This window comes from Girardinichthys multiradiatus, chromosome 23 (genome assembly GCF_021462225.1).
Source record: "Girardinichthys multiradiatus isolate DD_20200921_A chromosome 23, DD_fGirMul_XY1, whole genome shotgun sequence".
In the NCBI taxonomy this organism is placed as follows: Eukaryota; Metazoa; Chordata; class Actinopteri; order Cyprinodontiformes; family Goodeidae; genus Girardinichthys; species Girardinichthys multiradiatus.
This window is the reverse complement of record NC_061815.1, coordinates 20,548,329-20,564,406: the sequence shown is the minus strand read 5'-3', so window position 1 is coordinate 20,564,406 and position 16,078 is coordinate 20,548,329. Positions and strand designations below refer to the sequence as shown.

The 16,078-nt window shown below is 37.8% G+C and overlaps 1 protein-coding gene across 4 annotated transcripts in view; it reads left to right on the top strand.

Annotated features, from left to right (window-relative positions):
- The window catches only part of gria3b (glutamate receptor, ionotropic, AMPA 3b), a 155,769-nt gene that overhangs the window by 62,845 nt on the left and 76,846 nt on the right, over positions 1 to 16,078 (top strand). For all 4 annotated transcript variants that reach the window (XR_007036274.1, XM_047353114.1, XM_047353113.1 and 1 more), the window contains exon 4: positions 7,031 to 7,218. Coding sequence is in view for 3 of the 4 variants with exons in the window: in XM_047353114.1 (XP_047209070.1) it covers positions 7,031 to 7,218 (188 nt within the window). In the remaining variant the exon portion in view is untranslated. The remainder of the gene's footprint in view (positions 1 to 7,030; positions 7,219 to 16,078) is intronic.

Here is a 16,078-nt window from a genome sequence, read left to right as displayed (position 1 = left end):
GTTTTCCATGCTATTGCAAAAAATACTTTATATATCAGGAAAAAATTATTTGTTCTTTGTAGATTCTGAAGTCTAAATCAGAAAACACAAACTTTTCTGCTGACTTGAGACAAAAGAATAAGAGCAGAAATAATCCTTTTCTGGACAGACTATTTACCGCCACCAGATTCCATCTCTTCATTTCCATACAAATGTAAAACTCTGCAGGCATGGAATCTTCTGTGAATCTTAAATGAATCCAATTGTTCCTGAGCAGTTTTGCGCTTGCCGGAGGCAGCGAGGAGACAAATGCTGTACAAATCAGCAATTTCAAAATAAAAGGCCCCCATGATTTGAATCGGATTGACAGAACAGTGTTTCACTCCTCTGCACTGGAGATGTTTATTCATTTATTTTTATTTCTTTGGCACCTCCAATCTCATGTAAAAGAACATTACATATTTTCGATACACAATTCTTCTGATACTTGCATAAAACAAGCCAAAAATCCTCTCTGCATTCCCGTTAGTCTTTTCTGTCTTTTAATTCTTGAGGTACTGAGATATATAACAGTTCCTGTCAAACTGCACAGCTAGAACCATCAGATACCTGTAACCCTAAAACAAACCTCTACTTACTTCTTATCACGTGTCATATAGCTGATGTGATTACAGCATGTAGAATAGCTCACTGACATTTTCTACCTTTCCTAGCTTTCTTAAACATTTCCAAACCAACAGAAACCATTTTGACCCAGTTAATCTGCATGACGCCTCCTAACGTGAGAAGCTTTTACTGCTGGGAAGCCTGCCATGCTGTTTAGCTGGCTGATAGTTGGTGAGGTTCTGAGCACATGTCTCCAATTAATAATACATCCATGTTCTTCAAACCTGCATCCTGTCACTTAAGCTTTATGGTGGAGGAGTCTGAGGAACTGTAGCAGGCGAGCTACTGCTAAATTGATGATATTACACTTGGATTTCTTTTTGCTTCAGTTGGTTTAGGCATTTTGTGTCATTTGTAAAAACAATGTCTTCTCTTTGACATTTGACATGTTCATTTCCATTTATACATAGATACATTTAGACATCAGCCAAATTTCTTCAGGTATGTTTTCAACAGCTATTTTGACTTGGTTTTAAACAAGACAATCTATAAGTAGTGTAGACTATTTGAGGTCACACTTGACTCGTAAGATGATCCTAATTTTAAAAATGGATGGAAAAAGCTCAGTTTTTGAGTTCACAAATAACATTTTTTTTTTTGCAATTTTTTATAGAGAATGTCTGTTCAATGTTAAATTATGAAACTCATGCTTAACCAGTCTGTTTTAGATTTTGAATCAAATGCAGTCCAGACTCCTTAAATACCTGCTTACAATACATTAAAGTCTTGTTACTGTTTTTTGCTGTCAAACAAATTATTCAAAAGTGGTAGAGGCTTCATCAATGCTTTTGTAATCAAGTGTTGCCAGCCAGCCCAATGGGCGATATTTATTTGCCAGCTCTGTCAGTAGGACAGAGTAAGTGAATTGCTACCTTCCTTTCTTAATTCAGAAAAACTAACAAACATTAATATAAGGTGTAAAACTAAAAGCACATACCTTCATTTCCAGGTCTCATGATAATTGCTAACACTCACTTTACCAAAGTCATATACTGACACCAAATGGACAGTGCTTTGCTCAAGAGTCGTCAGTTTGAGGAGAAACATTATTTAGATTTAATTTTGTGATATCTCATGGTCTCATGACACGAGAATACGTTACTCTCCTAATGATTTCCTCTCAGTAATTAACCTTTTTTACACATGATCACAATTTAAGGTTTCATGATCAAGTAAGACAAACAGCAAAAATGGTTGTTAGAAAGTAAGCTACCAGTAATCCATTTAGTCATATCAAAACAGGGGCCTTGATTCATTAATATTATGAACACCAACTTGTAGCTCTGTTCCATGCCTCATCTCATTCACAAAGCCCATAGCAGAATTAGTGTAACGACACAAACATTACTATTATATGCAGAAGGTGTGAGCAGTTTGCACCCTCTTGTACCAGATTCGAGTTGTTGCAATCCGTACGCGCAGATTACTCAGTAACATCTGTCGAGAGTTTGGACGCATGGCCCACACCTGCGAGGTAAGTTCATTGGGTCTGTTAAGATAAACTTAAAGCACAGCTATGTTTTAATCAGCACACTTCACAGCTGGTATAATTTTTGTTACACTAAGGCATCTGTACATACAAGCTTTCAACAGATGCCACTGATAAATATGCGCGCACAGATTGTGAAACTGAACGCAGTTTATCAGACCGTACAGACGGATTGCAGAAACTGCAAGCGTAGTTTAGTAATCTGTGCGAACAGATTGCAAAATTGAACGCACAGTTTAGTAAAGCGTGAGTGCGGATATCCACCAGCTTTGTTTTTTTTTACCCGCTGACACTTGCCGGGCTCCGTTAGGATGAAATCACATTTGAGATGGAATTTATAAAGTTATGTGGACATTTTTATTGCACAGCTACAATTTGTAAAACTTTCATTCTTTCAGCGATTTCACAACAATATAGTTGAAGCTGAAATCAGATTGTGCATGTCTGCATGACTGTGTATTGTACAAAACTAATTGCTTAGGATCTTTAAAAAATAGTTAGTACTTCATTGGTAATCAATGATGCTTCCTTTTGGTTCTGAATGAATAATTTCTTGATTTCTATCTTGGACGGAGGGGTGCTCACCATACAACAAACTCCCATTGCCCTCTGTCACTATTGCCCTCCCTATGCCTGAGCCAGATTGTGCAATAAGGATAGGTTTTATTAACAAAGTTAACTTTGCATTATGTTCCTTTGCCTCTACATGTAAGCACTCTCTTCAATCTCCTACAAGATTTGTAGATTTGTACTCTGGGTATAAAACTGTGAGAACACAAGTTGCTATTTCTAGACTGCGGAAATTATTAATTGCAATTCGAGTCACTGTTCACCGGAAGAGATGATAAATTACACTGTAAATGTGGTGATAAATAATAATTTTTGTGACATTTTGATAAAGACAGCTTTGCCGTATGTTGTGTTTTCTTCCTGTTTCTTCTCCTGAATCAAACTTGCCTCGAGCTTTCAGGTGGTGCTAGTAGTCAGGTCGCTGTTTTGACATTTCGTACCTTTGTAGTTTTGATTATTTTGAATCAGAAGAAATCAGGTATGAAATTAAACCAAAATGGAACAAATAACTTTTTTTGTTGCTCTGATGTAATATTTTAATCTTAAATGTTGTTTTTTTTTTCATTGCCTGTAAGTATAAAATCATCATAATTAACAAAAACAGAGGCTTGAAAACATCAGTCTTTGCGTAATTAATCTACAAAAAGTGTTTCACTTGGTAAATTGAGTTACTGAGATAAATGAACTGTTCAATAATATTCAAATTTATTGAATATAAAAATGAGTGTATTACTGGCTAAGAGGTGGATTGACCCTGGGCCAAGGAGATTTTAGATATATATTTATTTATTTTATTTTTATTGACAAGGCAATGATAAATATCTTCACAGTTTTTTGTTAAAGAAATAATTTACCAATAACACAACCAAAGATATATAAACCAATGAACATACCATTGGTAACTAAAGAAATCAGCCCTATCTAGGGGGATGTCCCAATTATTGTGTTTCAGACAAAGTCTGATCTTATTAGGTTAATAAAATTCAACCATCCTTTCCACAGACTTTTAGCTTTCTTACTTTCAAGTTTAGTTTTTAGATATTTAAGGCTAACTCCATGTCTCATTGTGGTCTTTGAAAGGTGGGTGTTTCTTATCCTGCAATTTAGATATATACGGGCAGCTAACCAAGTATTAGATTTCTCTTTACACGGAATTTGAAAATTAGACAAAGCCAAAAACACTTAGCTCCAATTTTACATATGCAAAACCAAATGTTAGTGGAGTAGGCTTTAAAGGTGACGTAACAAGCGAGATCCACTTTTGTTGCCCTTGAATATATTTTGTTGTGTACTTGTTGTCTGCAAGAGTGCAGAAAAGTTTAATTTAGTCTCTCCAGGTATTGTGGAGATATTTTTATATTATGTTTGGGTCATATTTTTCAGTCCGTTCAGTTTTCTCTATCATCTGTTACGTTTTTTCAACTGTTACGTCACAATATGTGCTGCGGAAAAGCTAAATACGGTCATGGACCTCCGGCTGATCAATTTCCGCCATATTTATTTCTCAATGCTATTTTGGAGTCCAAGCTCAATTATGAAATTCCTATTTCCCCCACTTCAAGTACAAGTGCCTTCAGCAACGTCCGCCAGTATGAAGAAGGATTTGCTAAAAGACTTCATCTGATTAAGCGGTCAGTTCCTTCTGTCTATGGAAATGATGGACAAAAAAAAGTGGTGAGCTGCAAAAACCGCTAAAATGACAAGAAACTATATATTAGACATGAATTTATTGTGTGTTGATTTGACCTCCTGGCCATTGTGTTGATAGCAGTGGCATCATGCCTTCTGCTTGTTAGTGCTGTGTGCTGCTTTTAGCTCAAAGACAGAATCATACTGCATGTTTTGAATATTATTATTACATAAACAGTTCTACATAGTTTTTTGCCATTTTTGTCTTGTTTCTGCAGCGCTAGATAGTTATCAAACTACAGAAATGGCCGAACATGTTAAAGTGAAGTGCTCCATGACCTTTGGGGGGCGGGGTGTGAAGTGCCTCAACAGTATTTAAAGAAACCGCACCAAAACGAGTTGCTCTCAGATGCACCTCAGAACAGAGATAAAAGAGGAGCCTGTGGAGCTACGATTACAAGAAAATTAGACAAAAGCATTGCAGTTCCACTCTATATAGACCACAACTGAATGATTTAAGTGTAAAAAGGAAGAATTTAAAAGCTTGATATGTCGCCTTTAAGACTTTTAAATTTACTTACTGAAAAGTTCCTCAGTTGGAGTAGAGGCGGAACTTTGTTTTACCAGATATTTATATAGATTTATATTAGTCTAGACAGATTTCTGAATATCACTGTGTCCAAAAACCTAAAGTTGACTGTTAAACCAATGTTTTTAAACATCATTAATAAGGGAATGTGCTGTGCAACAAGTACTGGCTAGCTGCTGATTTATTCTGAAAACCAGATCCGGTAGTCCACAGTCTCTAGGCAGCATGACTCTTTTCCTTTGGAAAGATGACGCACTGTGTCAACCTCCTTTTTTTATTTTTATTTTGCTACACTGCAAAAGGTTATGTTGCGGTGATGTGGCTGTGTTGGGAATCATAGGCTGCATTCACACTGCAGCTTGTAGTGACCCAAATCCGATTTGTTTGCCCTTATGCAACATATATTAAAACTTTTTATGACAGTCTGAATGACACACATCCGATTTGTTTCAAATAACAGGCCACTTGGATATGTGGTCCTAAATCCGATACGTATCTGATCTTTTCAAATGTGACCTGTGTCTGTACGGCCAGGTTGCATTTATTTGACCTCTACGTCATTGATACTCGACAAACGTCACTATTCTGGGTCCTGCTACGCGGAAGCGGAAAGAAAAACAACAACCATGGCGGATGTGACTCACTTTCTTTTCAATCTTCTTTAGAAAAATATTGCATCGTTAATGTGCTGGCTCCGGTTGTAAAACAACTTAAAAATCGCAAGATACAGTCCAACATTTCCATCCATATTTACTTCTGCAAACACTAAGCACGCTCGCTACATGTGACGTCATTGCGTCGTCTACTGCGCATGCAGGACACTTAAGTTGTATGAATGCAGTTCACACAGAATATCACTACAAGTCATATATATTTGGAAATGTGAACGACCACACAAAAAAATCATATTTCACAAAAAAAAATGTGAACTGAGCATTAAGACCTGCAGTGTGAACGTAGCCATAGACACATATGCATTAAGAAGTCTCAAAGCATTCCCAAACCAAAACCTTCTAGACCACAAAGATAAAGTGGACTAGACAGGAAAACTAACATTATTGTTTGTTTCTATTTGTAGTATTTTTTCTTCCTTTATCATTTTTTAACTTTGGAGAAATGGTTGCTTAGAGAAAGTGCTTATACAGTAGTAAAAAAGAGAAATGTTTACTTTGTCCACTGCTTATCAAAGTGTGTCAGGAAATCTGCATAACTTCCTCTCACACCAAGCTATATAAATCCTAATATAAAATCTATATGTATCTGCCAGAATTTGGTATAGTTTCTCACCTTTTTCTTTCCCCTTTTCTGTATTAGTTACCCACATGTCAGACAATGAAAAATGAACAGAGGTATGGAAAAGAGGCTTATTTGACTTTCAATTTGCAATTTCATTGTCCTTGGTTTTTAATAAATTACCAACAGTGTGTTTGAATAACCTTCCATGTTCATTGTCACTTGTTAAACACTGGAGATGAGTTAAGCCATTTTTATTTCAGCTTGTGCTACATGCAATTCATCCCCCCAGAATTAGGGCTACATTATTCATTCTGTGGTATGTGATTTGACCACAGTGTTTCTGAGTGCACTGTTAAATGAAAATATTTCACATGTGAATTAATCATTAGAAGGGCTCATTCCCCATTCTTCTCATAACATAATGATCTCTCTCTCTCTATAACACCAGCCTGGATGAATCTTTTATTGTCTTTGTCTTTAAATGCTCTGGCACAATTCTCCAAGGAGAGAAGGGGCGCAGCGTGTTTCACAGCAAAGTCAAAGTCAACATGTGGCTGAGCTAAATGGCATCATTTAATAGATGCCAAGTGCAATAAAATCGCTTACTGATCTTTTAATAATGTGGAGATGCAATCCCTTTTTAATATACAAATGAAAATTTCTACAGTTTTGCACACAAATTGTTCAAACAATAGAAAATATTTTGGCCCTCCAGATGTCCACATACTTTAATTTTAATGAGATGACCCTTCTAACCTCTATTAACCACCAGAACATTTCAGAAGTCAGGCTGCCCTTGCATAATTACTTCTTTGACCCAGCCGGTGTTTAATTTTTTTTAATCCTCTGAGTCATACTCTCTTTCTCTCCAGGTTTTTCCATCCTGCAGTCCATTATGGAGGCAGCAGTGGCCAACAACTGGCAGGTGACCGCTCGCTCTGTCAGCAGCACCACAGACGCGGCAGAGTTCAAGCGGATCATTGAAGAGATGGACAGGAGGCAGGAGAAGCGCTATGTGATCGACTGCGAGGTGGACCGGATCAATACTATATTGGAACAGGTGGGTTCTGCATTTTAGATTCATATCGGGCAACACAACTGAGTACTTGCACATGGCAAATGTCAGAATACTGCAGCCAATACAATAATAATCCAGTAATCCATTACTCCTTGTGTGTGCATACATAATAAAATTTAATCAGGTAACTCTACATTTTAAAGAGCTAGATTTATTCCAGTAGGTAGGAAATTATTGATGTTAAGATGAAAAAGTATCTTACTAATACTATAAATGTTGTTTAATCAATGTGTTGCAAAGGGGTGACTCTCTTATAAGCCAGATCTACCAAAAGAAAACAACCCTTGTTGAATGAACATGAAGGACATGAACATACTTTTAACACAATTATAAGTCTTTCTTTCATGAAGAATTACTTTGACTCAGATATTATACAGATTTATTTATTTTATTTTATTTGGTGAATTGATTGCCTCCGCTCTTAGCCATAGATAATTAATGAAAACTCATAAGAAAAAAGAAAGGAAAAAAATCTTTGCTATTCTCTGTCTTCCTATACTCTTGACTAAACTTCTATTGAGAGGTGGAAACTTTGCAAAATATGAGAAATCAGGAAATTTCCACCGAATCCATACTGGTGCACCTTTACTTGTTGACAAACTGAAACAATGAGATTTATTTAGCATTTTTGCATGCAGAAAAATCAAACCTTTAATTGTATAGATTTATTCAGGTGAGAAAACAAATCCTGTGTTAATACTTGTTGTTATTACTGAACATAATCAATTTTATAACCCCTTGTGCTAAAAAAAATGAAATCTATAACATTTCATAAGGGTGGAGCATACAGAGAGAGGGATCTTTAATTATTCTTCTGGGACAATATAAACATTGTCCCCAGAACTGTCCTTTCTACTCTGCATTTCTATCTTTACCTCAACCCACAGATCTTCTATAGGATGCAGGTCTGGAGACTCAGATGTCCATTTAAGAAAGGGTGATTTGCTGTCTGGTGAATAACTTCTGTTTTATTTTGGCCATGTAATTGATCCACTAAAAACATTTTTGTTTTATTTGGCGGCATCCACCAGAATTGTATTCAAAATGTTCTGATATTAGGAGCCAATAATGTCAGACATTTTTACAGGTGTGGGTTTTAAATGTTCCTACCTCCTTTGGAAGAGAAACAGGCCCACAGCATTGCGGATCCTCCACCATACTTAACGGTGGGCATGAGATGCTTCTCTACCTTTTCATCCTCCTGCCAAACCCAACTTGAGTGTTTGTTGCTGAAAAGCTAAGTCTCATCTGACATAATAACGACGTTCCAGTAAAAGTCCCACTAAGGGGGTTAGCAAAAGTCACACATTTATGCTTGTAATGGTAAGTCTGAAAATATTTTTGCAAGCCATTCCTGGCAAATAGATCTAATTGTTGTTATGGAGACTTGATCATTCCAAAATACAACTAGTTGTTGCAGTTCTCTAACAATGCGCCTTGGAGATTTGTATACCTACTTGATCATCATCCTGACGGTGTGTGGTGTCAACATAAACTTTGGTTCACATCAGAGAGACTAAATGTACATCCTTCAATCAAATGAAGTGTGAAAATTTTGGGACTTCCGGTGGCTGGGACATCCTAGGGCGGAACTTCCGGTGGTGGGCCTTCCTGTGACGTAACCGGATATCATTATTAACCGGATGTCGTCATTAACCGGATATCGTCATTAGCCGGATATCGTCATTAACCGGATGTTGTCATTAGCCAGATGTTGTCATTACAAGGAAGCGAATCTTTCTAATTGTATGTTTTTAGATGTTTTTTACATCTAAAAACAAAACATGTAGTTTATCCACTTTAAAAGGTCACTCAGGTTAATGCAGGCACATCACACAAAATTCTGATAAAAAGAGAGAACCTGACAGAATTGTAAATTAATTTTGTTTTAACACAGGGGTTATTTAGATGGATGTTTTTACATCTAAAAAACAAGGAGACAAAAAGTAGATACAGAACCTTTCTTCCTCTGCTCAAATGTTTGAGCAATCTAATCTGCACCAGTAACTTGTAGAGATGATCTAAAACAGAGAAATAAATTAACTGAAAAAATAAAAAATAAACGTTATAAAATTCTCAGTCACTGTTTATTGAATTAAGGCATCCACAGCTGTTTCTTGTGTATTGTCTCAGACAAAGTCTTCACACTGACAGTGCTCTTTTCCTGGCCCATAGTCTGGAGCATTGTCTCAGTCAATACACATCCACTGTTTAATGAATAGGTGACCAGACCTCAGACATCCGCAGCTGTTTCTTGTGTATTGTCTCAGACAGTCTTCACACCAACTGTAGTCAAAGTAATTAAGAGGAATGTGCTCTTTTCCTGGCTATAAGTCTCGAGCATTGTCTCTGACAATTCCCATTCCCTGTTTATTGAATTAACACGTCTGTGCTGTTGCTGAGGTGTCTCGGGGGGGGTGTGGCCAAGGGGCGTAACTATGCGCGCTGAAGGTAGCGTAGTCAGTCATCCTGGTTCTATCGAGAGATACAGCGCAATCTTTACTGGGAGACCGGCTTCAAATCTGGTAGCTAAAAGTTTATTTTTAACCAGTTACACTGAAATATTTTTAGAACATTTGTAAGGAGAAGCAGAAAAAAAAATGTCGAAAAATATTTCAGGAAACGAAGAAGGTGGTGAACATTCTGCTTCTATCGAAAGATACAACGCAATCTTCAGTAGTAAGTATTCATCTTTAAGAATTATTTAAGTGCTTGTGAATGCTCATTGGATAATAATAATGTTTAACTTATATTCTTTAGAACCCACGAGTGACGAGCTGGATGGTATTGTTTTTACACAGTCTGACTATGGTAATTATTAATTGCAAAAACATCTGGTTTAGTCAACTGGTGAATGCTATTTTGTGATTTAAAAAATGAATGAAATAAATTCTACTTAAAGATTTAACAAGAGACGTATTCCTGAACGTTGGAGAGGTCAGCGTTTGTAACCGTCTGCCTCCGAAAAAATCAAAGTTGAGACGGAAACTTGTCTTTAAAAAAGACAATCCGATCCCAGCTAAACATGAAATAGAGGGCGAAGCCATTCATGTGCCACAGTCCCCTGACCGTGCGCCGGAAAAATTAACAGCTCCGGAAGAGGAGAGTAAGTCAAAAAAAAAAATATATATATATATATATATATATATATATATCTAAGCATATGTTTTCATAGGTCTATGCGATATTGCAGACTTGTTTTAACCCTGATAAAATATTTTACAGATATATCGAATGATTTAATCCAGAACCCAAGCCTGGATAACATTAAGCAGAACTGTACCAGTTCAGTGCAGGAAGAGCTGGAACCACACGGAACCGTTCAAATAACCCGTGTACGGAGTAAGTTATAGTTATATTCAAATTCTGTTCTATCCAAATCTTCACAGAAACAAGATTTGTTTTTCTTTTTTTTCAAAAGACTCGCATTCTAAGGTAACTTTATTTTGTTTCACAGAATATCTTAAATTGAGGAAAAGACGGCGACTCTGTGCTCTGTATACCAGGGCGAGGCTTGTTAGAAGTTTATTGAATGGTAAGTTTAATTCTTCTTATACTCATTTACCTACTGAATTAATTTGGATATTTAATTAATTTATTTTTTCTTTATCTTTCCAGAGGCAACGTTGATGGTGGAGCAGATTTCATCAAGACCTGGACAGCAACAGCACAGACAGAGAGTTCCCCTATCCTTACGTGACCGTTGTAATAAAGCATCAAGTTTAACGCTTCTGGCTGCATGTCAGACATTGTTACTGAAACATTGCGCTGATATCAAGGTAATTTAAACTGATCCCTGGGTCTTATTCTTCTTCTTCTGATACTCAAGTTAATATGGATAGCCAGATCACACATGCGCTGAATGAGATAAGGAATGTTGTTGCTCAACTTAATGAAATTCCTGTTAATGCTGATGTAGCAGATAACATCGGGTTAAATGCATCTCCTGCTAACAGTGAAAATGTAATAAATCAAAATCTGTACGGTGACTTTTTAAGCTAGCTAGAACAGGCTGTTGAAGACTTAAATAGAACACCATCTCCACCCAGCATTCAGCAAAATGAATCAGCTGACTTACAAATTCCTTCAACGTCACACGCCGCTGATCATACTGGGCCGCATGGCATCAATTTCAATCCAGAGGTTGCACTCAACCCTGATCAGGTTGAGGGAGATCATCCTGCGACTGTTGAACGTGAACATTTTAATAACATTGAAAGAAGGAGACCTTTTACCATCCCGCCTCCCTGCCCTGGGAATGTCCCTGATCTCACTGCAGCCTATATAAACATCATGCGTATTCTCAGTGAATTAGCCGATACTGCAACATCTTTAGCCAGACGTAACGATGTTGTGCAGCTAGAATTAGTCGGGGAAAATCTGAACCGTAATGTCACGTTTACCATTAACGATGATGGGAATATGATTCTGCCTGCTTTTGAGGATTTTCTGGATGAGTTAGTACAGTCCAACGCTGAAATGCAGAGGGTCAAAACGTAAGGTTAAAAGAACGTTAGACTGTGAACTGCTTAGAAGAAAAAGCGTCACCTGTATATTGTAGATAATACCGGTAATCAGTTATGCTTTGCCATAAGTCTTGCACATATGTCTCTGACTCTAACCTTACTGATAATCAGGCTTTAGAGCTCGGGAGGGAGTGGCAACACAGGGCTGGTTTAGATGATCAGACAGCAGTAACTTTCCGTGACATTGGTAAATTTGAAAACATTCTGAAGAGAAAAATTGTAGTGTTTCACAGGACCGTTACAGGCTCTGCAGCTCTGTGTAAATTTGAGACCAGTTTCCCTGATCGATCAAACCCTCTCTTTCTGCTGTTATTTCAAGGTCACTACTATGGGATAAAAAATCTCAAGGGTTTTATAGGATCGAGATACATCTGTGCATATTGTTACGGGAGCTATGAGAAGCCAGACACACACCATTGTGAAGGCTATTGTCCGGTGTGTCACTCATACCAGTGTATGCGTGAAATTAACGAACCTGTCGCCTGTGCAGGTTGTCACAGAATTTGTCGTAACTCTTCTTGTTTCAGTAGACACAGGGAACCTCGCAAAAGACCTAGTGCTGACAGGCCCATGAGTGACTGTGAGTTGGTAAAACTGTGCAAGGTGTGCAAAATGATATACGTTATTCCAATCAGCAAGCAGGATAAACCACACGTGTGTAATGTAAAATGCCGTATTTGCGGTGAGAATATACCTCCTGATTCAGATGTGACGTGCGATGGTCATCTGTGTTACATTCAAACCACCCAAGCCTGTAATCAGTTAGATGATAAACTGTTTTTTTATGATTTTGAATGCTTCATTGACGAGAACGGTGTGCATATCACCTATCTGGTCTGTGTTAAAATGCTGAAAAGTGAGGAATGGCATGCTTATGGATTGAATTGCACCCAAAAATTACTTCTCCATTTCAGGAGACCGATGTACAGAGGCTTTACCTTAATAGCTCATAACGCGCGTGGATATGACAGCTACCTGATTCTCACAGTTATGCTGCAGTTAGGCATTAAACCTCATCTCATCATGCAGGGAAGTAAAGTTCTCTGTTTAACCGACCCTGATTACAGGTTAAAACACATTGATAGTTTGTCCTTCATGTGTATGAAGCTTAGTGCGATGCCGAAAGCATTAGGTTTTAGTGATAAGACCAAAGGTTTTTTCCCCCACCTATTCTCGTCTGAGCAACATCTCCAGTATGTGGGGTCTTTTCCTCCTCCATCCTCCTACGCTGTAGAACGCATGAGCCTTCAAGAACAACAGGCGTTTAACAGCTGGTACAGAGAAGCGAGCAAAGGGGTCTTTGACTTTAAGAAAGAAGCTATTCGTTATTGTAAAAATGATGTGGACATTCTATTTCAAGGTTGTGTTAAATTCAGGGATGAGTTCTTTAAGGAGACAAGTGTGGATCCGCTTAAATGCGTCACGATAGCCTCAGCCTGCATGAAGGTTTTTGTAACCAATTTCCTTCCTCCTAAAACCTTGGCCATCCCCTCACCTCTGGACTACAGGCGTCGTAGTAAGACGTTTTCCAGCACGTCCATTCAATGGCTTGGCTGGATTTCAGACAGCAGGAAAATTGACATCGAACATGCATTAAACATGGGGGAAAAGAAAATTGGTCCATATTCTGTGGAAGAGTATGCAGAGATTAACGGTGTCAAAGTTGCGTTTGTATTTTACGGCTGTTTTTTCCATGGCTGTAAAAAGTGTTACATGCCTCATGACAAGTGTCCTTTGAGAGGGGTAGCATTTGAACAGTTTTATGCAGCCACTGTTGAGAGAAGCAAGGTACTCCAAACTGTGTACGGCCTTCGTCTCGAAGTCATCTGGGAGCATGAGTGGACTGAAATGAAAAAATCAGACCCCGGGGTGATCAGCTTTCTTGAGAAAGTTAATGCACCCGAACCGCTATCACCCCGAGATGCTCTGTATGGTGGACGCACCTGCCCTATGAGGTTGAGGTACACAGCGGGGCCAGGTGAAACTGTACACTATGTGGATTACACATCTCTGTACCCTTATGTAAATGCATCTTTCCCCTTGGGCACCCCACCATCCTTTACAAAAATGTTGATGACCCCAGCAGCTACTTTGGCCTCATCAGAGCTGTGGTCTACCCCCCACGAGGTCTCTTTTTCCCTGTTTTGCCTTACAGAACATCCCAAGGTAAACATTTTTTCGGGAGTCCCACGGGTCACGGGATTCCACGGGAATCCCGCGGGACGGGAGACAGCGTCAGTAAAGATCACGTGATTGGGACGGTACAGGATAAAAAATGAACGGGAGCAGACAGGAGCGGGAGCTAACCAATAGGAGGGAAAACAAACTAGGATCAATTGTCCTTGGAAATGTAAAACTGAGACTTTGTTATAAACTTTAAGGAAAAAAAACTTGGATCGACGCCGCCATTGTGTAGTTTTTTTCCAAGAAGCCTATACTATAATGCGAGTCAAACGAACTACACGTCCCACAAGCCAACAGTGCTTCTGCTCGATGTTTTCCACCTGCGTTCAGAATGGAGGGAGCAAACGCAGGTGGAGAACTGGACGTGGTAAAATTGGATTTGTAACGTAAAGTCAGAAGTAAGGACTTATCTATTAAACTCATAGAGCTGACAGGAAAGTCGCAAATATTACCGAACTTCAGGAGAGTTGAATGTAGCAGTCTTAACACGCAGTCTGCTGCTTGTAAAACGTGTTTAGTCGTAATCAAGTTCACCAGTGATTAAGGAATACTTGTAAAACACATTATGGATTAAATCAACCCTGCATCTCTTCATTCATCAAACCAAAAATACCAACATGTGTCAAGTCTCATCTGAACAACAAAATTGCTGCATGTGCTCTAAAGATTTAAGAGGTAAGGTACGGAAGCCCGTGAGGGGACATGGGGAAATTTATTACTTTTGCGTCTCCACGCAATACTTTTGCGTTTGGCATTTTGGAACAGCAGCACAGATGACAAACTGCTCATAAAACAAACAGCACTGATATGTGATTGATATGGTTTATTTATCATATGCAGGTTAACACGCAGTCAACAATGTGATGAAATGCTTAGGATAAGAAGAACCGTTCAAATCACGATAAAAACAAAAACACTAATGGCGTACAAAGAAAAGTACACATCATGCAGCAGTAATAAGGAAATAAAGTGTCACAGATGTGGTTTCGTGCAGTATTATTGTTCAGTAGTTTGTTTGACAGCTTGTGGATAAAAACTGTCTTTTAGTCTGATTTGAAGATAATTTTATTTAAGGCTGATTTCAAAATAAAACTCAATAAATCTCAAAACGGGTAAAGTGTTTGTTTCATTTTTGCAGTTATCTGGTTTGGAAACTATCCCACAAAGTATTGCGAAATAACGCAAAGACTATTGCGTGGGGACATAAAAAAGAGAAAAAATCCCCCTTGTCCCCTCGCGGACTCTGTATAGAAAGACTTCATCAAGGGAAGATATTAAATAAATATGTTGTGAAATAGAAAAAAATTGAATGTACCATTAAATGTACAATTTATTTAATACATCATTAAATATTAAGTGTACCACTAATTACGTCATGTCGTCTTTAAAATTATACTTAATTATTCAGTGGCACATTTATTGCATAATATTCCATTTCATGATATAATGGTACATTTATTGTTTCTAATGATGTATTAAATAAATAAATGGTACCTTTAATTTAATGGCACATTTAATGCTACATTTCTTTCATGTTACATTTACTTCACTTATGGGACATTCACAACATTTATTTATTTAATGATGATTTTATTGTATTAATTTTGTCCAGTTTGACCCTCCATTCTTGATGCCTGTACAGGAGGTCATGTCAGAATTTGAATCAGGTGTTCTGGAGCAGACATACATCTAAAACTTGCAGGGAAGGTGTCCCTGAGGACCAGAGCTGTGAACCATTGAGGTACAGTTTCTAAATTGTGAAGGTAATGCCTTTTTGTCCTTTTGTTCAACAAGTACAGTTTTCTTGCTAGGTACATTTTTCTTTCGTTTCAGCAACTTGAAACATAAAAGTAATGTCATTATTCAAAGGAAACAATCACTTAATGAATGAGTAAAATACAACTATGTACATTTTGTTTATTCAGCTAAGATAGGCATGGTCTGTTTCCTTGTTTGATATTTTATTATTTCTTCATTATTATTCTTTTTACTTTAACTGGCCTTTACTACAGCTAAAAACAGGGACCTAACTGGTCCTTCAAAGAAAGAAATTGCCAAAAGACTAAATGAAGAAAACAAAAATGGGAGTAGCACAGGAGTGGGAGTCGTTCTAAATGGGAGCAGGATGGGAG